Here is a 24,474-nt window from a genome sequence, read left to right on the forward strand (position 1 = left end):
AAGGGAAGGGAAGGGAAGGGAAGGGAAGGGAAGGGAAGGGAAGGGAAGGGAAGGGAAAGGAGAGAGGAAGGGAAAAGTGAGGCAATAAAGATGCAGGGAGGATAGGAAGAAAGGCAGAAGTAGCAAGTAAATGAAAATGTCCTGATTCTGTGGTCCATGAAGAAAGAGAATCTAGGAAAAAATTCAGTGTGGGATGAAACTTAGGCCAAACCTTCGCCTTGACTTGGCTCAGGATGCTACTGACTGTTAAATGCCAGCTAAATGTTGAACCAACATTCTGGAAGCTCAGCAACAAACTTCCCCATCTGAGATCTATGCTGGTTACTCTCCTCAAGACCGAAACTATACACACTACTGAGCCAGGTTGGCTTTCTGTGGCTGGTGGAGCAATTGTCCACAACCAATGACTTAAAACAAAAACATTTATTATCATACAGTGTGAGATCAGAGGTACAAGACGGGACTTACTGAATTGAGCCTAAGGTACAGACAGAGCTAGGTTCCTGGCGACTGTGTGTGCTGGAGTGATTGGACCCTTTCATTTGAAGCCTGTCTACACCCTTTCTCCATCTTCAAAGCCAAGTCTTTCCCATGCCTCCATGTGGCTATCTCTCTTTCCTCACCCATTTGAAAGACTCTCAATGTATGTTGGGCATGGCCAGAAGACTCGGGGAAATTTTGTCATTTTTAAATAGCTCATTAGCAACCCAATACCTTTTTTCCTATAAATGTTTTTATTCACACTTACTGGGGATTAGGATATGGGAAGTGGTTGGGCTATATTCAAGCTTACCATAGAGTGTCTTAGTTAGGGTTTGTATTACTGTGAAGAGACACCATGGCCATGGCAACTCCTATGAAGGAAAACATTTAATTGGAGCTGGCTTCCAGGTTCAGAGGTTTAGTTCATGGTCATCATGGCTGGAAGCATGGCAGCACACAGACAGACATGCCTGGAGAAGAAATTGAGAGTTCTACTTTTGGATCAGCAGGTACAGGAAGAGAGAGAGACACTGGGCCTGGCTTGAGCATTTGAAACCTCAAAGCCCACTTCCAACAACACATTTCCTCCAACAAGGCCACAGTTACCCCAGCAAGGCTACACCTTCTAATAGGGCCATCACAGAGAGTTTCACCGTTTCTCAATAATGGGGTCTGGGCCCCCAAAGAAGTGGCTTGGCTAGATTCCGAGAAGAGAGGGAAGTGTTTCCAGCAGAAGATACCAGAGGCACTTCCAGGGCAGCAGGCCCGGCAAAGGGATTCTCCACCGCCCAAGAAAAGGGGCATCTCAAAAAGTCAGCCCAGGGTAGACCAGGTGGCTTGGTGGGTAAAAGCACTTGCCACTGAAGCCTGGCAACCCGGAACCCACAGAATCAGTGTAGGAGCACTCGTTGTAACCTCCCCGCCCATATGGCTAGGTGGGAGCAGAGAGAGGAGAGTAATCCAGAAGCCCATGGGTAAGCGACTGCTTCATGGTCAGTAGATGCCCTCTATCAAACGATTAATGGTCAGCTCACTGGGTGTGCTCTTCCCAGCCCCACCCTCTAGTCCTTCCCCCAGCCCCCTGCCTCCCTTCCCTCCCCAACAAGCAAGTGTGCCCCCACAAAGTAAGAGCTCCCCTTCCCCATGGACAGATATCCACAAACCAGTGGCCTTCCCTCCACCCCCATGATTATCAGCATTTGCACTCTGTCTCCTAAACTCTCATTCTGACACTGCTACGGTTCACGCCCATGTCCTGTCCAGGGTCCAGAATGGCGTTTGTATGAGTTCTGGTTTTGCTATGTCAACCAGGCTGACTTAGCTTTGTCCTCCAATGGCACAGGGCCCCTCTCCTGAGTGCTATCTCTGGTGAGAGGTGGGGTCAGTTCTCCGGAGCACCAAAGCCAGTGAAGGGTAGCAACAGCTCTACATAGCCTCTGAACATCTTCATGGCTGCCCCAACCAGGGACGTCCACCTGCTCTGTATGGTGATATGAGCATCAACACTGGCCCTGCTGCTGGGCAGCCACAGACCCAGACATGGCCCTCAGCTTGGGCTGGGACTTCACCATGGCCCCAGGTAGCTGGACTGGCCACCCACAACAGGCTACTCCTCCCCCCCCCTCCAGGTCTGCCTCTCTTCATAATGCTCGAGCTGCTCCACCTCTCTTTACCTCCAGTCAGTCCACCACATACTCGCACACTGTGGCGGCTCCCTCTGCAGGCTGACCAGGCCCTGAATGACATCCTCAGTCTGAGCTGTGTGGTGTGGTGGCCAGCGATGTGTACAGCCCACCTGTGCCGGGCACCAGAGGGCAGGTCTGTGGTGACATGGTGTCAGCAGGTTGTCTTCCTCCTCCCTCGACGCACTGCAGAGTGGTAGGCAGGGTCTGTGTGTCTGTGGCCCTCCTGTGCCGTGGAGTGGAGGGAAGGCCTGCCGACACTTTCCCCCACCCTCACTGTGTATCATGGCTGAACACGGGTCTCTGTCTGTCTTTGATTTGATTTGATTTTTAGGGGTCCTAGGCATAAAACAGCTTTGGCCACCAAGCCAGGCATTAAGCTAGGATGAAGAAAGGACTGCCGTCTGCTCTGCCCCCGACTGATATTAGAGACATTTTTAAATTAGTGATTGCTGGGGGGGGGGGGCCTAGCCCCTTGCGGGGGCGCTATCTCTGGACTGGTGGTCCTGGGGTCTATAAGAAAGCAGGCTGAGCAAGCCGTGAGGAACAAGCCAGTGAGCAACACTCCCCCTTGGCCTCTGTATCAGCTTCCAGATCCCTGCCCTGTGAGTCCCTGCCCTCCTGCTTTTGATGATGAATGGAACTGTGAGTTAAATAAACCCTTCCCTCTTCACATTGCTTTTAGTCGTTGTATCTCATCACAACAATAGGAACTCTAACTAAGAAAGCAGACTAAAAACACCGGGATATCCTCAATAAAAAAGACTTGAGGGTGGTCTGGAAAGGCGGCAGGCCATCTCACGGGACAAGGGCACCACTGGCTTACATCTCACAGTTGCATGAATCACCTCTCTATCTAGGTTTCCTATGTACCCAGGCTCCACCATCTGCCCAGGGGCCTCCCAGACACTGCTACCTTTTTGGTAAGCAGAGAGGAAGGAGTTTCATAAGGGTTCTCTGAGCCAAGGATAGAAGTGGTCTGCATGCCTCCACCCTTATCCACAAGCTAGAATAAAGGTCATGGAAGCCAGAAGCACAGGGCAGCTGCCAGGGGTCAGGGGAGCAACTTTGTGGACATCTACCTCGCCTGCCAGGGGTTTCTCTCAATTTGCTTTTAACCCCTCCAGAAATAACCAAATTTGTTTACTCATCCTTGATAATGGAGACCCTCACCAAGGGAAGCAAACGTCGTTGTAACATAGACCAAGAATTCCCCACCTTCCCATTCCATCTACCCTGTAGCCAGACACAGGTTTCCATTGAGGGCTGCGTGGGATAGAAGGAACAATTGTAGGAACAGCTGCAGCTTAATGGATAGGAGGAAAACCCTCTGCTGCTGCCACCACCCCCCCAAGCCTCCTACTCTTACAAGGCCAAAAAACATCTTTCAGGATCTTCCCAGGACAGCAGCTGGGAACTCCTGTGCAGACGGGAGGGGTCAGCCAGAGCTGTGACTTCACAGAACAGGAAATAGCAGTATTTCTAAGACAGATGTGAAGTTACTAGCAGGGTGAATACCGAGATAGGAGTCTGTGTCACTTGTCTTGCTTTGAATTCCTCAAAGGGGTCTTAAAAAGAAGCTCTGAAAGAGCTGAAGACTGCTCACTGGCCACTTGGAATATTTATCACAGAAAAGGACAATAGTGAAAGGTTGCACACTGACAGAACAAACAGCAGCTTTCAAGGCCAACAAGCTGGATATTCCTCATTGTGGAGCTGGCAGAGCAGGGAAGCTGCCATGTTCACTGTCACCTAAAGCTAGATCTAGTAGGAAATACAGAGGCCATCTGAGAAGATGGAGGGCTAGGGATGCCAGGTGTGGCAAGGTGAACTCAAAAGACTCCAGGGTGTTGTGCTAACAAGCAGACACTGTATCCCAATGGTCAAGTCAGCCTATCGAGAGTTACAGACTCTGGTGTGCAAACGAAGCAGTAACTGTTAAGCAAATTGTACAAAATCACACAGCTGACGATAATGTAAACTTGTGTAACCATTATGGAAGTGTGTAGGAGTAGGGGAAGTAAAAATATGTGTGAAAGAAAGGACAAAATGTAGCACGCCCTTTCACAAGGATGGACTAGGCCCTTAGGCCCAATAACATGCCTATGGCTCAGGCCTTGCCAACTGCCTTGCAGGATGGAACCACCGTCTTTTGGACGGAGAGAAGCCACCCCTTCATGCTGTCATGTGCTGTGGCAGATCCCTTCTCCCTCCTAAATAAATGCATGTTTTTAAAGAGTCAAAAATAGAGCCATCATATGACCCGACTATGTCACCAAAACACACTGGAGAGGTGCCTGCTCACTCCAGCTTGGATGAGTAAAACAGATGACTAGAGAAAGATAATGTGGCCACATGCACAGTAGGATTTTATCCATATGTAAAGAAAAGAGAAATGATTTCACAACAATGGGTGAAAGTAGAGATCAGTAATTGGAATAAGCGAGACTTAGAAAGACAAACATCACGCCATGTTCTTTCACCTACAGAATTTAGACCTAAAATTGTGCTCATGCATGCGTGCATTCATGCATGCCTCTCTCTCTCTGTGTGTGTGTGTGTGTGTGTGTGTGTGTGTGTGTGTGTGTGTAACAGTCATGCAGCTAGTAAATGTTCAGAACTGGTTCGGAACCCAGTCCTGACTATCCCTTGCTCTCAGCCTCCATATTCAAGGCTCAGATGTAGAGACATAAGGACAGGTGTCTCTCAGATGGTATCTGAGGGGACCTCTGGCTGGTCATTATCACCAGGGAGTGGCATTATCGCCGCAGACTGGCAACAGTGACTCCTTGTCAGAGGCAAGGGGACAGCCAAGGGATCCAAAGAGGAACAGTTATCATAGTTTTGAAGATCACCGGTGCGCCGCCATGCAGAGGGGAAATGTTTCAGAGGGGAAGGCTACAGGTCAGGTTGTGAGATGCAGGCCATCAGGAATGACAGCTCAAGTCTGAAGCCAGTAAGTCCACCTGCTGTAAACACTGGCCCTGGACACCTTACCTTCAAATTCTCTAACCATGAAGTAGGAGGCACACTGTAAAAATTGCTGAAAATGCCGAGTGTGGTAGCCCATGCCTGTAATCCCAGCACTCTGGGAGGCAGCAGCAGATGAATCTCTGTGAGTTCAGGGCCACCCAGGTCTACAAAGTGAGTCCAGGCAGCCAAGGCTGTTAAATAGAGAAACCCTGTCTCAGAAAAAAAAAAAAAAAAAATTGCTGAAAGATTTAATCAGTTGAGCAGTGACAGTCCAGGCTTCATAGAGGTCCAAAATGCCATTGTGCAACAGTGCCCTCTGCAGGCGACTTGAGGAACATGGCTGGGAGAAGGGAGGAGACGCTCAGCAGAAAGTAAAGTTCCAGAAACACAATCATCCCAGGAAAAGAAATCATGCGCTGAAAAGAACGCATCTTCTCAAAAAAGGAAACTCGAATGGCCCATAACTATTGAAAATGTGTTCGGCATCCTCAGCCACTAGGAAAATAACAATTAAAACTGCCTTGAGAATACTTCTTGCCCCAGGACTGTCATCAAGGAAACAATGACAACAAATGTCAGAAAGGATGTGGAAAAGGGGAGAGTTATTCACCATTAGTGGGAGCTTAAACCTGCGCTCATTCTACAAAAATCAGTATCAAGGTTTGTAAAAAAGTAAAATGTAAGTAAACTACTAAGAGGAGCAGGAAATCTTGTTCCAGCTGAAAGATGAGACTCATCTTTGCCTATAATACAGAAGCCCAGATGACAGATTCATTTGTCTAGAACACAAGAATGAAAATCTCCTCAAAAAAAAAAAAATTAAAAGAGAACCCCTCCAAACCTTTGGGGTGGCCAGCCCAGAGCACAGTACCCTTCCTTCTATATTAACCAGCCACTTTCTTTCATAAGCTGCTTTAATGAATGATGTTCAGTTGGAAAGAACGACAAAAGGTCCCAGCATCATCTGGCTGTCACATCCAGTTTGGATTCTCCTTCCCCTCCCCCCCCATACTGTCTAGAGTCAGAACTGGATATCCCCAAACCCTGCCTTTCAAAACTAAAATCCATGGGTCAACTGGGCTGACTCACAGCTTCTGACCTGGTCAGTGTGAGAGAACTATGAAAATGAGACAGAGGCGTCGTCTTCCATCTCTTTCCTGCCATCTACTGGGAACTGGTAAGTACTGCACAGTTGTACTGTATTTACAGCCATGTGCCAAAAGGGGGTGCTAGCAGGTTCTTCCACCACCAAGTTTTTTTAATCTGAATTACCCAAACCTCCTTCTCAGTGGTACTGCAGGCCGGCAGATCTCTGAGTTAACAGGCCAGCCTGGTGTACAGAGTGAGTTCCAGGGCTACACAGAGAGCTACACAGAGAAATCCTGTCTTGAAAAACAAAAATAAACCTCTGCCTTCCCTACCTAGGACTGGTCAGAGTCTGTATGCCTCCTTAGCTATACCAGGATCTAGCAGGCCTGAGGTCATGAACCTAGCCTGGTAGAAGCTGAGTATCCCTTTCCCTTCCTAAGAGAGTCTGGGAGCTGGGGAGCTGACTAACAGAAACATGCTCTGGGAGGTTACAAGCCAGAGGCTCATAAGAAATGAGAGGGAGCGGCTGAAGTTAAGATCATTGGCTGCTCTTGTAGAGAATCTGGGTCCAGTGTTCAGTTCACACACGGCAGCTAACAACCATCTGTAATTCCAGTTCCAGAAGATCCAATGCCTTCTTCTGGCCTCTATGAGTACAAGGCACAGTAAGTACAGAGACATACACACAAACAAATATCTTTAAACATAAAATAAAAATAAATCTTAGAAAGAGAAAGAAAGAAATGAAGGAATGAAGAGAGAGAAGGAGGAGGATGGGAAGAACAGGAGTGATGGTTTTAAGAGAAGAAGAAATTAAGACAAAATAAAGTTTCAAGGGGGGAGCTTAAGAGATGGCTCAGCAATCAAGAGCATATATATATATATATATATATATATATATGCGCTAAGGAACTGAGTTTGATTCCCAGCAACCATGTCAAGCTGCTCACAACTGCCTGTAACTCCACCTCCAAGAGGGTTTGACACTTCTGGCCACCAGGCGTGCCTGCACGCATGTGCACATACCCCCACGCAGCCATCAAGATGTGGATCCCCAGGTCCTGCGTGGTAGAAGGAGAGAGCTGATCCCTCAGGTTGTCCTCTAGCCTCCACACATGCATGCCCACACACGCACAGGCACACAGAAATAACAATAATAGCCACGGGAGAAAGCTCTCTAATGCCAGCAGAGTGGAGGCTACAACAGAAAGAAAACGGCGAGGCTACGGCTACAAATGGTCAACCACTTGCCCAATATGGTCAAGGTCTGGGTTCCATCTCCAGGGCTGCAAGAACAAGACAATAACAGCATCTAAAACCTAAATAAAACTGCTGTCATCTAAAAAAAGAAGTTTAAAAAAAACCTAAAAATCATGAATGAGTTTACAGAGATGACCATACCAGACCAGAGGCCAGCAAATGGTCCAGCCCTGTCCTGCCAGACTTTCTACTTCCATCTTGGACTCTTGTTGCTAAGCCTCCGTTTCCCCCTCTGCAGCATGTTAGACTGGTAAGTTTCTAAGGGTCTTTGCACCAGGCAGCATGGAGATGAGTTTTTCAAGGGGTTGTCCATGGTTCTCGCGGGGAGAGGGAGAAGAGACATGAGTGACTCACGCTTGCACCCCACCTCTGCCCTGTGGTACTGCTGAAGGTGGGGCCACCAGCCTTGACAATGCTGAAGAAGCACAAGCACGCAAGCTCATCTGCAGATATTTTTATTGGTGGTGAGAGAGAAGGTGAGATTCCTTGCTCATCATAGTCTCTCACTAATGAGAACAGCAGAAAGGATAGAGTGGTCGAAATTAGGCCAGTTGCTGAGCAGACTTGGGACATGGGAAGTACACATGGGTGCTTCCTTCAGGGAAGAAGTGGGAGGGGAAAGGCAGAGCTCCAAATGGCTTCCCCAACAAGCAGTATGGTACTACCCTCACAGACTATGACGTTCAACATGGCGCCTCCAGAGAGGGAGAGTCCAGATGCCAGCTGTCAGAGAAAGTAATACTATACACCAGCCTCCTGAAGACTGTCATGATGCCATGATGATGCCAGGATTCCCTGGCTTTGCACTGGAAGGATCAAGGGCCTCTCTTCCCTGAGGTAAACAGTTGAGTGGGGTGGGACTCTTCAGTGTGTAGCTGCCCATGAGTTGCCCAGAGGACTTCCCCATAGAGTAGCTGCCTTGGAGTGCCCCATGCTCTGTAAGAAACATAAGCATGTTCATTGGTCTATCAAGCAGAACTTGAGCAGCATCTTTTCAGCCTTCCCATATTGTCTCTACTTGGGGTGAACAAACATTTCTTTTTAGCATCCCAGAAAATCATGTGACAATAGTTACTATAGGTAAGACACAGTAGCCCCTGTGTCTCAGGCTCCTCCCACCCTAAACTACTGCCAAGAACAATGGCCTACAGGAAATTAAAAGAAATGTCAGTCAGGCATGGTGGTACATGCCAGTAATTCGAACACATTTGAGGTAGAGGCAGAAGGATCCAGAGTTCAAGGATGACCTTGGCCATATAACCTATGGAAAGAGAGAGAGAGAGAGAGAGAGAGAGAGAGAGAGAGAGAGAGAGAGAACCAAGTTCTGTTCATACCACACCCACCTAATGACCTTTCACACAGGTGAAAGGTCAGCAAGGCTTGGCCCTAACCCCTGTACATCACTTCTGGCCTCTGCCCCTTATAGCTGTGTGACCAACGTAGGTGGGCTACCTGCCTCCCAGAATGGTGGCCCCTGTGACAAGTGGAGCTGTGAGGCCCATCTTGAGGTGGGGAGAAGACAGTCAGGGGTTTGTGGTTGTTACACTCCTCTGCGGCTAAGCAATCCCCCTGTAAAACACAGAGCTATTGAACGGTTTTGTCAATTCAACATGACCAAGGCTGCCCTGCTGTTTCTCACAGGTGCCTTGGCCTTGTGACAAGCAAACACTAGACATGAGCTTGTCACTCCTGCAGAGTCCCACCTGCAGTGATATGGACCCTAAGACTGTGTTCCCAGAAAACAGTCCTTCACTTGAAGCCATAAGATGATGTCTACAGAGAGAAGTTCCAGTAAGAGGTGAGGATGAAATAAGAAAGGAGAATGACACCTCTGGTCCCCTTTGTGACTTCTGGACTGGCTGAAGTCCAATCCTGACTCTGCTCTGCCTGACTATGCCGCCTGAGCATGTTGCTGGCTCACTCTCAGCCCTGCCACTGCCCTCCAGCCTGAAGGATACCTGACAGAAGTGAAGTGGATCCATTCAAAAGATCTGTGAGTGTACAATGGAGGAGATGAAGGAAAGTAGAAGAAACATGGGATGGTAAACATCAGGAGACTGGAGAGTGGGATCCATGGCCACATGCAGGTTTGAAGGGCCCATGTACACTCTAGGGTCTTCAAAAGCTAGGGCCAGGAAGCCACTGGGACCAGGGGTCAAAGATTACAGCAGCTGCCCAGCTATATCCAGGAAGGAGGATCTTGGAGAAACAAGTGCCCACAAATCTCCATTCCACTTGAGGAGTTCCTGGAACCACTTGTTAGTCAAACCAAGCGGAGAATAGAGGTGAAGGAGCCATGGTGTGTGTGTACAGGCTTCAGGGAACATAGTATGGTGGATGAGGACAGTGGAGACTAGCTGACAGTGCTGAGATGGGTGATGCCCTCCCCGAGTCATGTGCATGTCCCCATTCCCAGAGCTTGCATATAGTTTACACGGTACCACAGACTGAAAGTGTGGTCAACGCAAGAGTGCCAAGGTGGAGACAGTGTGCTGAGCTATCCAGGTAGGCCCAGCATCATACCAAGGGTCCCATAAGGGAAAGACGGAAAGGTCAGAGACACAGAGATGGTGACAGGCCAGGGACACAGAGAGACTGGAAGATGTTCCCCTGTTGGTTTGGATGGGGAGGAGGGAGCCAGGAACCAATGAATACAGAGCTCTCTAGAAGCTGGAGAGAGCAAGACAGATTCTCCCAAGAGAATCTACAGAGGACTGCAGGCTGGCCCATTCCAGGACCTCTGTCCTCAGAACTAGAAGAGCTGTGCCATTTTCAGCCACTGTTTGTGGTACCTTGCTTACAGCAGCTACAGGTCCTAGCATACCTGAGAAGGATGGGAGAACCCCATATGACCAAAGAGTCACTGGGTCTTTAGGACACAGTTCAAACAGTGGCTCACACCTGGCTCAAATACCCTAACTAGGCTGTGTTGACTCTCTAAGAGGAGAGAAGATGGCTGAGGAATCTACACAGGACCCTGTCTTGGCCTTTCTAACTGTTCCCATGCAGACTGCATGGTTCCCATCCACAATGTTTCATTGTGTGAGTTTTACAGTTTTCTCCCCTTCTTTCTCCCTTTTTAATGCACCATTCCCAGCATGGACCAGCTGCCAAGCAGCCCAAAGTAGCACAAAAAGTTCTAGTCAGTAGTGCAAAACCTGAGTGCTCATCTGGGGTCTACCAGGTTTGATTCTCCAAGCCTCGGTTTCCCAATGTTTACAAAGCCAATGGGAACTAGGCTGTCCCTGGGCCCCTAGTCTTTCAGTGATCTCATTCTATGGGTCTAAGTGTCTTCTTGGCTGTGACCACTCAGCAGGCATCAGGAGTGGTCAAAGGAGATGGAGAATGTCATCAAACCCCCAGGCACCTCAAGCTGCTTGTTATCTGCTGCCCCCTGCTGGCCTCTTGAAAACGGCACCGTCTGGTTAGATTTTAAGAAAGGAACCTTCTACCTGTGAGACACACATACACACCTCAAATTCTTCCAGCCAGGACCTCATAGGAGACTATTTTCAGAGCACATAAGGAATCCCAGGCAAGCACCAGGGCCATGGATGGATAACTGACCTCATCTCTGCCACTTCCGAAGCACACTTTCTGCTAGTCAGAAAAAAGAAAAAAGGACTTTCATTGTCCCCTCCTCATCTTTGGTGCCAGTGACAGGAGGGCTCTCTCCAGCGTACCCACACTGTAGTCTGCAGGTGTTCTGCGCCCCAGCCTTCTTTGTTCTTGGGCTTATAAATATCCTGGGGCATCAGAAGCGAGGATCTCCACTTAAGAGAGCCAGACAAGACCAAGCAGGGCCCTGAGATGTTTTGGGGCATTGGCCATGTTGGGAAGCTGGGAAGCTATGAGCTATATATTGACAAGTAAGGTGAGATCTTCTCTGTCTGCAGAAGGAATGCAGTGGAGGGAACAGCACATGAAAAAGCATTCCAGACAATCCCATGCCTGCTGTTCCAGCACTTGGAAAGTAGACACAGGAGGACTGCAAAGCTCCAGGCCATCCTAGGCCTCACAGTGAGAAGAAAGAGGATAGTGGAAAGAGAGATGATAGAAGAAAGGGGGAAGAAAAGAGAGGAGAGAATGGGGGTGGGGTGGAGGAGAGGAGGAGGAGAGGAAAGGGGAAGTCTAGAGCCATCATTTCTGGCCTTTCAATGTTTCTTGCTAGGCTCCTCAAGTACTTCAGAGGTGCTTCAGTGCTGTGTACCATCCAGGCTCCTCCTGGGGCAGTGCTGCTGGGGGAGGTGATGAAGGTCCTTCTGTCCTCCCTGTGCTTCTGCAGGTCACGACGTCCCTTCCTCTGTCCTCTCCCGACTCCTGCTCACCATGGACACAGGTGGCCTAGGAGACTCAGTGAGCCACCCTACCTCCTAGGCTAGGAGCGCTAACCTCTAGTTGCCAGGAGCACCCTCCTTCTGGTGGCCTGCATATCGACGAATTGGGAGAATTGCAATCAAAGCCCAGCAGGGAACACACTGGCACAGCCACGATCATGCAAATGTTGTTTATTGATTTTTTTTTTTTCAGATTTTGGAGTGAACCTGAGCACCAGGCAAAGATCTCATCTGTTTTCAGAGCTCAAGGTGGATGCTAGCTGTAAGCACGGTGGAAAAGGGAGGAGACCCCACACAGTGGCTTCCATCACTGTCACCCTCTCCTGGGAGTCCCGAGAGGCACCGAGGTCAATGACATTCTGAGAGGTTTTATGTCTCACCACTATAAAATGCCAAAAAAACCAAGAGAATCAGAAATCCCAAAATACAACTACCTAAGCCCAGGAGAAAGGGTGCGGGAGCCCCAGTTGAAATCAGTACTGGAGCATGATACAGACTAAAATGGAAGCAGAGGGGCATGATGAAAAGGGTGGGGGGAGAATTTTTAAAAACTAATTTTACTTGAAAACAATACAATGAAAACTAATACTGTGAATGCTAATTAAAAATATTTTTAATTTGTGACTGGAGAACAGTTAAGAGCAGTTGCTGCTCTTCCAGAGGACCTGACTTTGGTTCCCAGCATCCAAAGGGCAGCTCACAGACGCCTGTAACTCTAGCTTTATAGGACTGCAAGCCCTCATCTGGCCTCCTTGGAAACCTGTATACAAGCAGCATATAAACACACAGGTTAAAATAAGTTTGATTATTACGCCTGAGCTGAAGAATGGTAGCTTTCCTGTGCCCTTTGTTAATTTGGGGGCCTTCGGAGGGTGCTTTTGATTTCCCATGGACAGCTATGACTTTGATCCCACAAAATGCATTTATGTATGTGTATAACTATTTATTTATACTGGAGATCAATCCCAGGACTCCAGGTTTGCTAAACAAGCTCTCTACCACTGAGCTATATCCCAAACCCTCAGAATTTAGTCTTAATATAATTTAACATAAATATGTGCTAAAACGTGACATCTAAGCCCTGATTGATTGAACCAGGAATGCCCAGACTATGCCTGCTACACTGGTGGGCCACAAGTTGTTGGAGTGAAGAGGAGTTACTGGCAGCCTCCTAATAGCCAAGGACACTGCCCCTGGGGCGCCATGCAGCAAGTAGAGTAGTGTGGGCACAGTGCCCCAGTCCATAGCCCCAGCCCTCAGCCCAGTGCTTCATCCTGCAGCTCCTACCCAACCTAAGGCAGTCTAGCCTAGTCTAACCTAGCCCGGCCCAGCCCAGCCTATCCCAGCATGTTCCGGCAACGCTGCCGTTCCTCCTCCTGCTTGTCTGCCAGGCGGCTCTCCAACAGCCGCAGTTCCCTGAGCACAGCCTTGCGCATGGATGGCTCCAACTCCAGCACTTTCTCCAGGTCCGCCTTGGCCTCCTCAGCGTTCCACACCTCCGCGTGGGCGCGTGCGCGCACATAGTAGGCCTTCACAATCCCTGCAGGGAGGAGCGAGCTGCACCCAGCCAGCCCTCCCCAGAGAGCCCTGGCACTCAGACCTCCCAGCCTCGGCTCCTCCCCAAGTCTTTTGACCAATTTCATTTTCAGAACTCCTTATTGCTCCCACTGAGGACCCAAGCTTTGTGACCATCAGACCCTGTCCTCGGACCTGACCTATCTGAGCCACTGTGAGGCTCAGTGCGATACTAACGGTGGAGGACTTCATATGTGGAGCAACCGTGTGCTGTTACTCTTAGCATTAGTCAAACACCTTCTCAGACACTGCCACAGACTGGCTTTCAGCGTCGACTTCACATTTGTCTCTAGATTGCTGGCCTCCGTTGAAAGCCTGGCTGCTACTCCCAGATTCATGGAATACACAGCCATATGCACATTTGAAAACATAAAAATAAATAAGATTTTAAAACCACCTCCCTACAGCCTAGTTTAATGGGGCACACCTATAAAGCCCAAAGCTCTGGAGGCCAAGGCAGGAGAATCACAAGTGCCAAGTGAGCATGGACTAGACAGTCAGCCGAAGTCTGAAACAAATGCCTCCCCCAGTAAATATCACCCACCCAGAAGCACATACAGTGCAGCTGCAGGCTCGGGGAAATCCACTGGGGGAAGACAAGTTTCTGTGCCTTACAGGGTGGGAAAGGTCTCCACTGAGGCCTTGGAAGGTGACTGGGGCCTGGCTTGCCCCTGTCTCCCCTACCCCCTCCCACTCCCTCACTCTCACTCCCCTACTCCCAGTCCCCCACCCCCACTCCCTCAGCCTCACTCCTACTCCCTCAACCCCATCTCCCCACCCCTGCCAGGGCTGCACCTGGGTGGTGTCGTAGAATGTCACTAGTGTGCTCCAGGACCTCATAGTACTCCTCCTTCTTCAGCAGACACTGGCAGTAGTTGAGGATCAGCGTGTTGATCATCTTCTCCAGCTTCAGCCACTCAACCTCCCAGGGCTTCTCCTGTGGAACAGAAGCTCAGCCACCAGCTCCATAAGGCTCATCTCAGCCCGCCCAGCCGGAGGTAACCCCACACCTTGGTCTGAAGGTTCCTCAGGCACACGATGGCCTCCTGGTACTTGGTGGCAGCCTGATCATAGCGGCCCAGCTTGTAGAGCCTGTTGCCTTCCCCATGAAGGAGAGGCACAGCCTGCATCTTTTCTTCATTATTCAGGTTCCACGTCTCCCTCTGGTACTCATTCGGGGCCTCCACCTAGCCCAGAAGCTACATGTTAGCCAGTCAAGGACCAGTCAAGACAGCCCCAACATCCTTCTGAATTGGTTTGCCATGTCCCGCAGTGAGGCTCCACACCAGTGTCAGGCTGGGCAAGACCTTGAGAACAGAGGAAGGAAGCAACGAGGCCCAGCCCTGCCCTAAGCAAGTCAGCACCTTTGGGTAAATTGTGAAAAGGCTGCTTTCTTTAGGAGAGTTACTTTCAATAGTTGGAAAATTGTCATGAGCATTCACTGTGTTAGCACAAGACGCTTTTATTGCCATCTGGTGGGAATTTGTCATCATAATAACACAAACATGTAGTTCTACAAAGAGCATCTTGGAAGGGATGTTCTTGCTCAGCGCACAGACACGGCTGTTCTTTTTTAGCTTACTCTCCCATACAGCCCTCAGGTTACCCCTCAACCTTAGTCATAAGTTCTGACCTGGCCTTAAGCCTAGTTCTTCCAGCTCCATGCAGGGTCTTTCATTGTGCCAGACTCAAGCCCAAACCCACAAATCACAGGAACCATGGAAGAAGCTGTAGCTTTAAATCTTGCAGAAATGGAAGCAGATGACCAATTCAATAAAAAATGCTTCAAAAATAAGATTAAATCTAGGTTTTCAAACATTGGTTCTAAATGAGCTTTTCTTTTGTCGGGGGAGGGTGTTTGCAGCTTTCAGTTCTGCTGGGGTCCCTGACCAACCTCTTGTTTTATACAGTCGTGTGAAATGGCCATGGATGGGAGGGCTGCAGCCTGTCCTGACCTGGGCCAGCTTCCCACACCCGGCTCCCACCTGCAGCAGCTCGATCAGGAAGATGAGAGGCTGTGGCTCCTTCTGCAGCTCATCCAGGTCCTCATAGCCCAGAGTATGGTATGCAAACATGTTGGCCAGCCCACACGTGTGCACATGCCAGTTTGTGGGATCCTTGCCCTCAGCCAACTGCCGCAGGCTGCGGGACAACATAGGGTAGACCCCTGTGTGCTGCAGGAGAAATGGAGGGTAGTCTCAGCTGTCTGTTCAGATCCTGCCAGGTCAGGTCACACCCGGCCCATGCTGCACCCCTCAACAGAGTCCAGCTCTCCCAGGACACCCCCAGAATAACTCCATTTCTTGGTGTACCAACAACTGCTTTATACTGGTCAGCACCTCTAGTCCTTACGACCACCCATCAAAATAGCCACTGTGACTATCCCTGTGCTACAGATGATAAAACAGGAGCCCAGAGAGGTTAAGCAACTTGCTCAAGACTACACAGCTAGGCGTGGATCAGCACGGCAGCATCCAAACCTGCCTCAAGCTGTGACTTTAGCCACAGATTGCCTCTATAGCCTTGTGGTCAGTACAACACATTTCTTCCCGCAGGGAACCCTTGAGCCCCACCAGCCAAGGCTCCCAGCATGCAGCAGTGAAGGGAGCGGGGTCCCAGATCTGAGTGAGCCATCAAATATGACAATGCAAAGGAATAGCTGGTCTGATTCAACTCCATCCAGTACAGAGTTGGACCTTGGGGTTCAGCAAGGCCTGCTCCATGCTGGGCCTCAGCTTTCCAGTTGAGCCTCAGAGCAAATCTCCACAGAGGTGAAGTTGCCCAGCACAGACCCCTTCAAAGTAATTTCAGTCCCTCTGGTACTGGTGGAGAGGACAGAACCTGAAGGTTGAAGGTCACCTTTCCCATCCCCACTGGCCTGGATTAGCCCAGATGCTCTGGGCTGACTTCTGAGAGGCAAGGCCAGATGGCAGGTGACTGGAGGATTAGGGTGAGGCTAAGGGAGGGAGCACCCACCTCCTACCAACTTGCTTCTAGGAGGAACCCACTGAGGCCATTAAAGCAGGACCTCAGACCAAGGCTGTACCCTGCTAGACACCTGTCAACCTGGCAGGCCCCATCTCATGCCCAGGCTTGTAGAATGACATCAGGAGCAGGAGAGAATCCAGAGAAAGGAGGCAATGTTGGGGACAAGGCAGGCCTTCAGTTTCCTAGCAGCAACTTTGAGAAAGAGAGGGATCCAGGCTATAGGGACTGGCATTGTCACCCTTGGGCTCTAGGCTTCTGAGGACTCAGCCAATCAGGGAGCCCAGCACCATGGTTTCCTCTTTGCTCTGAGGCCAAAGCCCTGTCTGCACTGGAAGATGCCACCTGCGGTATCACAGAGCACATTCACTGACTCCCAGCTTGATCCTCCCTCCGTCCTTCACAGTGTTTTGAGTTTGAGGGTCTGGTTTTTCAAATTTGTTGCCACTGTCTAAACACAGAGTGTTAACAGGTGAGTGCAGAGCTGTACTAGAGTCCAGAGCCCAATTGCCCAACATCCTGCTACTGCCAGCCCAGGGGCAGGACCATCCACAGTGGCCTAGGTTCCCCCAAAACAATCATCTATCACAAAAACGCCCTTACAAGCCAATCTAGTGGGAGCATTTTCTTAGTTGAGATTCCCTCTTCCAAAATAACTCTCGCTTGTGTCAAGTTGACATAAAACTAGTCAGCACATCGTGTGATCTCCTACTTATTTTTCAAAACCAAAGCCAGTGTCACCCTCCTAGAGAAGTTCCCCAAAGACTCTAAAGCAGTTAGCTTTCCCCCTTTTGTGACCCCACAGCACTCTGACCTTGTTCTCTATGCCATGTCCTGGTTGCCTTGCACTCTAAAGGGATAAGGGTCTACTCCTCCAGAATTCAGTTCCTCCAGGGTTGGAGACCACCTGCACCATTCCTAACACAGAGAACAGGCCAAATCATGTGCCTAGTAAAGGCTTGATAATATAAGAAAGAAAGGGGGGGAGGAGGAAGAAATCAGAGGAAATAATATACAGTATAAAGGCAGTGGTTAAAAAAACTGGATTATTGGTGCTAAAGAAACTGTGGAAGGTGGGGAAAGTGCTTGCTGCACAGGTGTGAGGACCCAAGCTCAGAGCCCTGGTGGCAGATGGAAAGCAGAAGCAGAAGAATCCCTGGAAGCTCACAAGCCTGTTAGCCTGGTGTACTCAGCAGTGAGCAACAAGAGATCATCTCAAAGTGGATGGTGAGGATGGCCATCCAAGTTTGGTCATGACCTCTGACCCCTACAAATGCACAGACACACAGACAAGAAAAAAAAAAAACAAAGAATCTTAATTGTAAATGAACATTGATTGAATTGAGACCTGGGAAGAAAAACTGATCAGTGGATGGATGGATGGATGGATGGATTGTTGGGGTTCACTGTGTGTTCAGATGCTGATTTCTGTGCCCCAAGATCAGGTTGCAGTGCGGACATGGGCATTGTCATGATTGTCAAAGAATTTCCTGTTTCAATATTGTGTAAAGAATGTTCTCCAATTATCTCTGATTGGTTAATAAAGAAGCTTAAGAGCCAATGACTGGACAGAGGAGACAGTAAGCAGGACTTTCTAGTCTTGGGGTCTCAGGCTGGTGGGGAGATAAGAGAGAAGGTCATCGGGTCATGTGGAGTTACTGTAAAGACAAATATGGAGCAGGAGTGTTCAGAGTGACTAAAGGACAGGTAACAGGGCACATGGCTGGGAAGTAGCCAGTCTAGCATAGTTGAGTTAGACTAGATGAGAATCTGCCCAGCTATAATGCTTTGAAGCTTGTTAATAAATGTAACAGGTATCCATCTCATTATTTGGGAGTTAGAGGGGGCATAGAAAAAAACCTTAATTCAACAATGGATGGATGGATGGATGGATGGATGGATGGATGGATGGATGGATGGATGGATGGGTGAGTGAGTAGATGGATAAATATATGGGAGTATGGGAGGTTTAGTGATCAAAGACTGGATTTTGACTGAACATTGGTTGATGAGAGGATAAATAAACTGATGCCTGGATAGATAAGTAGACAGATGGAGATATTGCTGGATGAAGTATGGCTGTATAGGTAGACAAGTGATCCACATGCACATTCATAAAAGCCATGAGCACTTGGAAAACCAACAGTCATTATGTTCTAAAAATTACCAACTATGAGATGCACATCTTTGACTGCTGAAGTGGCCAAAAGACCACAGAGTCACAAGACAGCTCCTGGAGGGAGCAGCAGCTTGAGGCTTTGCAAACAACAGATCAATCAACTAATCAAGATCGTATTGACTGACCTCTGTTCATGCAGCCTACCACATTAGCAAATATGCACTCCGAGGAGGTAGGAAGCTTTTGCTGGTGACAAATCCTTGTAGAACAAAAAGCCTGAAGTAGGTATACAGAGGTATCACAAGGTCAGGAGTGCCTTACTGAGAGCAAAGGCAAGAGGGATGGTTGTAGTTAACATATCACAGAATAAGCCAACTGAATGAAGTCCTGAACTGGCAGGGACACATTGTTTAAGTTAAAGAACATTAAGATAAAAAAAAGGTAACACTGGGCCTGTTGCAAAGAAAAGATACTGAGCTCCTGTGTCCTGGGGAACACACAGGAGTACCGTGAGGCATGGCATCCCCTGCTGGTAGAGGGCAGCTCTGTAGTCTGGTTCTATTAGAAATGCAGGCACCAACAAGAAGGCAAAGGATCCCGCTTGATCCTGCCCCTCAACTTGTTCAACCTGAAGCAAGTTACTTCTCTCTCAGAATCTTATTCCGAGTAAGGCTCCTCAGTAAAAGGAAGGAATCTTCAATACTCTTCTAGCTCAAAATAACAGCTTCTACCTTTTAATCACCTTATACATACTATGACTTCTGCTCATTTATACCATATCCTGAGACTCCCAAAATAGGCCTCAACATGCCATTTGTTCATTTACAGATGAGAAGATAGGGTGGCAAGAGGAGAGAGAATCTCTCCGGGTCACTCCACACTAATAGAATACATCTTAAATGCAATCTATCTCTCCTCCAAACTGCTCTTTCAAAAAGGTCATTAGCTCCCCATGAAATAAAGAGTATCTATCCACCATTCACTGTGAAAATCCAGGGGGAGCTTTGTGATGGACTGCTCATCTTGTCAACACCTAAACTCACCCATCAGTCTTAATCATGCATGAGATAGGCAGGCACAGTGGGGCCCTGGGTGAGAAGTTCACAGAGATATCTGTGACTTTAAGCAAAGGCTGGGGTGGAACTCGGTTAGTAGAGTGCTTGTCTGGCGAGCACTAATCCCCGGGTTTGATCCTTAGTACTACATAAAGCAGAATCTGGGTGGTAGAGGCAGGAGGATCAGAACTTCAAGGCCATCCTCATCTACACAGGGAGTTTGAGGCCAGCCTGGACAAAAGAGACTCTGCACAAAAATAAAGGGGTGAGAAGGAGAGGAGGAAGAAACAATTAGAATCTTTTCAAGCCCTTTAGGCTAAAACTCATTTTTTTTTCAAAACTACAAGAAATAAAGGAAGATGTCAGACAATTACCTTTGGAAGCAACCAGCAGAATCCAAATATGCATCTCTACCAGACCACAACCCTCCACAACCCAGTTCCCTCCACAACCCAGAAGAGGCAGGAAAGCCCAGGGAGAGAGGAGACACAGCGCCACACTGCCGAAGCCTAACACACTGACATTGTTTGGATCCTAACTGAACACGGAAATGCCACTCATTTATTAAAAAAAAAAAAAAAAGTGAACGAGAGAGCGACCACAGGCAGAGGGACAGGTACACGGTGGCTGCGGCGGCTTGGCACACTGAGGCAGAAACCGGCAGTCCAAGGGTAGCAGCAGTGATGGGCGATGTGCTCAGCCAAGGTGCCAGAGGAGTTGAGACCAAATCTGTCATAGCAGGCAGATCCAAATAAAATGGGATTCTAGCACCCCAGGCAGTATGACCTCGTAGCTGGCCAGTCCCGCATGGCAGCTGGAAGGACCTATATCTGAGTCGCAACACCAAAAATTGGGACATATTTAAAAATATGCCATGCATAGGACAGATCTGGTATGAAAGATATTTACTGGGTGGAGAGAGAGAGGAAAGAGGGGAGGGGGAGGGGGAGCCCAGACAGAAAAGGAGGAGAGAGCAAAAGAGGAGCAAGAGAGAGGGAGAGAGGAAGGGAGAGACAGACTGGCCATAAGTACCTGGTCCAGATGATGTCATAGGATGCAAGTACTGACACAGGACTTTTTCAGGACCCTAGCAACAGACCAGCTGAACTGCCTGCACAACATATCAAAACCATCTGCAACTCCAGCTCCAGGGGCCCCAACACCCTCTTCTGTTCTCTTTGAGCACATGCACTTACATGAATGATGCACATAGATACAACATGTACACATACTTGAAGACAAAAACCTTTTAAAAGGCAGCAAATGGGATGGTCAGAAAATCCTAACTGTGCCAGGCAATTAGAAAGCATGAAGAGATTGTTTGGGTTTTCTGAAGATTTAATTATGATACTGTGGTTGGATTTTTTAAATATCCTATAATTTCAAAGTCACAAATTCCAGCATTCCCATAGGAGTTGGCACGATGTCTGGAATTTGCCCACACCATGCGGGATAAGAAAGCGGAGTACCCTGGAAGGAAGAGGATAAAAGATAGGGTCATGGATTTGATAGTGGCAGGCCTAGGCAGCAGGAACAACTTTTTTTTTTCTTGACTTTTGCATGTTTGAAAGTTTCTCTAAGAAACACTTGTCTCTCCAAATCACAAAACAAGAAGTTGTAAAGATGGTTTATGATTGCTGTAAATATGAACTGTGTCAACGAGTTGGTAGTATGGGGAGTATGGGGAGGGCAGAAAATGCCCATGGCACAAGTCTCCAGGATCTACAATGTTGAGCAAAAAAGGAAGAGGGGCCCTCTCCCACCATGCAAGGCCTCATGCTCCCAGAACCCCAAGCCAACCATACACTCCCCCTCCACGTCACTTTGAGGCCTGTTTTATCTGAAGGGCTGGGTGCCATGTTTGTAATGGCAGAGAATGCGGACTGAGGCTTCACCTGCAGAGACTTGTTTTACCCTAACTTTCCTGAGCCATGAGATCTCTAGGAAGACTGTGAGGAAGCCGAATGGAGAAAGAGCCACACAGCCTACTTACGATGGTGTCACACCAGAACTCAGCCACCTCTCCGAGCCGCATGGACATCAGTAGGGTCTCCCACACCTCCAGCTTGAACATGTTGCCAATGACGATGCTCATGGGCTGGCCCACCTGCCTGCTGTCGTCAATCACTATGCGCTCCTCATCGCACTTCATAGTTCGGAAATGAAAGGTCACCTGACAGAACAGAAGGCCTGTAAGCAGACACACCTCCCAAATTCCAGCAGGCACCTCCTGACTGCCACAGGCTCCAGGGCTGTCCTTGTTGTCAGCTCGCCCACACCTGTTAAGATAAGGTGCCTCAGACTATCCCCATGCAATCCTTTCCATCGAACCCCATGCTCATTTCTCACAGCCAAGGGTCAGAAGTTCCTTCCCCAATAAGCTCAAATGTCCAGGGATGTGTTCATCCACCCTGGGAAATCCATCAAACCCAAGGGGGACAAACACCACAACTCCTGAGGTTCCTTCCTACTCACTTGACATTTGTATCTCTGGAACATTCCCACAAACCCTTCCTCTTAGCCCACACTAAAGTTACCCTGAAAATGACCAAAAAATTCTGTTTATAAACTGCAAAGCAGAGCAGCCTGGGGGGGCTAGGACAGGCAATTCCAGCAAAGGTCTGCCTGGCTGGATTAGGGCAGAGCCAAAAGCTATTTGCAATGCCCTGGGAACAGCTGAAACACAGAAAGGGATGGTGGAGGCCCTGTGAGGGGGTAGATACTCACTCGGGAGCCAGTGATGAAGTTGGGGAGCTCCCCCACTCCTCCATGCAGTATGGTCTTCTTGACTCCCTCCACGTTGAGGAGCAGAGAGACATCCATGCTGCAGGTAGGAGAGAGGCTTGTGAGGGCCTAGATAATCCCTCGCAAAGCAGGTGCAGCTGACACTCAGGAAAAGGCCTGCGTGAGCCTAGATAATCCCACCTCAGCGGAGGACAGCAGCTGACACCTGGAGGATTTCCGGGCAGGGAGGGAAGATGGGAGGAAGGTGTGGAGCCTAGTCGCTACAGACTTCAACTTCCACCCTACTCAGGATTCCTCAGTTGACGAAAATTCCTTGTCTGGCACCCACAGTGACGACACCAGGCTTTGTTTTTGTGCCACTTCAACAAAAGAGGTCCTCGGATGTTTCTGTGAGGAGAGAGGGGAGAAAGCAGACAGCAGGAGAGGCCTGGGGAAAGAAAGGACGCCCAAAGCCACCTTCTTGTGCTTCTTGTGCCGGCGGTGATGACCTTGTCCGTTTTTCTCTGCTCCTCTCCTCCTGGGATCTAGGAGGAGTGGACAGAGGACAGACAGCAGCGTTGTTTCTGGTTTCGGGGTAACTAAAAGAGGTTGGGACATTCCGGGGCAAACTGAGGAGCTCCTAGCATTGAGCTTCTACCTCCTCTCTAAGGTCTGGCTAGGGGACAGGGCTTTCCCCAGCCCTATGGAGAGTCTCAGCCCTTGGGTTCTGAGAGGCGCCCCTCAGCCCTTGGGGACTAAAAGAGAAAATGAAATGTGTCGACTTGGCGTTTTGCGCCACCTTGTGGCCAGCTCAAATTCTCGTGCTTCTCTCCCAAAGCTTAAGGCCGATGAAGGATTCTGAGCACAAGAAAACCAGTCCTACACTGATTTGTAGACCCCGAGAGAAAACACTGACCTTGCCACAGGGAGACATTGTAGCTGACTAAAAGCCAATCAGAACTTCCTACATCAACGTTAATGGCCTCATGGCCTTGAGTGCCTCCAATCCATCCTTCCTCAACTCCCTTTTCCAGGAAGGCCAGGGTTCTGGGGATATCCAGCACCCTCAAAAGTCTAGATTTCCATTAGAAGTCCTTGCCTTAAAGAACCACAAACCGAGGCCAACTGGTCAGAAGCAGAGGCTGCAACCTGGGATTCTAGACTGTCCTCCCTGAGTGCCAGCTCCCCTGTTTGGGGCCAGTCTTAGAGAGGTGTACAGACCTTTTCCTCTTGCATCTTTCTCCAGCCACACGGCAGCTAACGGGGCATGTTGCTGAGGAAGTAGAATGGGCAGGCAGGGAAATCAAAGTGTCTGCCATGACCACATAGTAAGGGAGAAAGAACACACTCCAGAGCCCACCACTGACTCTGAGCTGCCTGCAGTACCCTCCCCTGACCTGGAGGGTAGTCTTGTCCACTACTTTATAATGGTTTGTTCTAACACAATTTCTCTTTCCTGTTTGGATGAGCAATGGGAGAAAAAGGACCTTCATGCTCCATCTCACAATGCTTCACTCTTTGCTACTGTTTCCGAATCTTACTTTGTAGAGAGTCAAAAACACACACAGCAAAGGAAGGGGGCAAAGAGATTGCAGAGGTCAGGCTTCACCGCCACCGGTGTGGTAGTACATTGCCTGTTTAGGCCACTGCCTCCCATCTTTCCAAAACCTCTTTGGAATATGATTCCAGTCATCTGCTCCTCTCTCCAAATCCAGCTGACTTCCCACTCTCGTTTAGAGTCAGTCTAAGCTCCTGCCCTAAACTCTGAGTCTCTGCTCCTGGCTCCCACCCTAGGCCTTCTCTCTGCTCTCAGCCTTACTCCAGTGAGTCCTAGAATGGACAATGTTCCTGACATCACCCCACACCCAGTGCCTCAGCTAGAATGCCACATATCTGAGGAATCCAACCTTCAACCCAGGTAAGGTCCTGGTGCCCCTTCCACTTCCCATGGTCCCTGGCTCTTTGTGACCATGGCATTCTGTACATAGTAACTCTTGGAAGTCAGTTTTCCTGTGAGGTGTGATAATTCTGGGGGTGGAGAGAACTGGTAAAAGCTTTGTGACTGAAGAGGAAGCTGGGGGGAGAGGGGCTGCTGGAGGACCCCTCCTCTCCCTCCCTTCCCCCTCTGAAGAGGAAAATGGAGAGCTGAATGTCACTGTACTTCTTGCTTTATTGCCTTCCTCCAGTGGAGC

General features: G+C 49.1%; 1 protein-coding gene and 1 non-coding gene across 4 annotated transcripts; one reads left to right on the top strand and one right to left on the bottom strand.

Annotated features, from left to right (window-relative positions):
• Positions 1 to 4,195: 4,195 nt before the first annotated feature.
• LOC129681224 (U6atac minor spliceosomal RNA) lies at positions 4,196 to 4,319 on the top strand. Its single transcript, XR_008720818.1, has one exon. It is a non-coding gene; the product is annotated as a U6atac minor spliceosomal RNA (small nuclear RNA).
• A 7,665-nt stretch (positions 4,320 to 11,984) lies between these two features.
• Aipl1 (aryl hydrocarbon receptor interacting protein like 1) lies at positions 11,985 to 22,975 on the bottom strand. Of its 3 annotated transcripts, none has more exons than XM_055613097.1 (7): positions 22,484 to 22,975; positions 22,286 to 22,382; positions 21,552 to 21,731; positions 15,385 to 15,573; positions 14,410 to 14,586; positions 14,195 to 14,336; positions 11,985 to 12,206 (listed from the first exon to the last, which is right to left on the bottom strand). In XM_055613097.1, the coding sequence occupies exons 2-7, from the start codon at positions 22,379 to 22,381 to the stop codon at positions 12,052 to 12,054; spliced, it is 939 nt and encodes a 312-aa protein (XP_055469072.1). In that variant the 5' UTR covers position 22,382; positions 22,484 to 22,975; the 3' UTR covers positions 11,985 to 12,051. The 3 variants fall into 3 exon arrangements, with proteins under 3 accessions (XP_055469072.1, XP_055469070.1, XP_055469071.1); XM_055613095.1 differs by lacking the exon at positions 11,985 to 12,206 and adding an exon at positions 12,420 to 13,364; XM_055613096.1 differs by lacking the exon at positions 11,985 to 12,206 and adding an exon at positions 12,420 to 13,364 and having other exon boundaries at positions 22,286 to 22,975.
• Between the last annotated feature and the right edge of the window lie 1,499 nt (positions 22,976 to 24,474).

Source organism: Psammomys obesus, unplaced genomic scaffold, assembly GCF_907164565.1.
Source record: "Psammomys obesus unplaced genomic scaffold, mPsaObe1.curated_primary_1811, whole genome shotgun sequence".
Classification (NCBI taxonomy): Eukaryota; Metazoa; Chordata; class Mammalia; order Rodentia; family Muridae; genus Psammomys; species Psammomys obesus.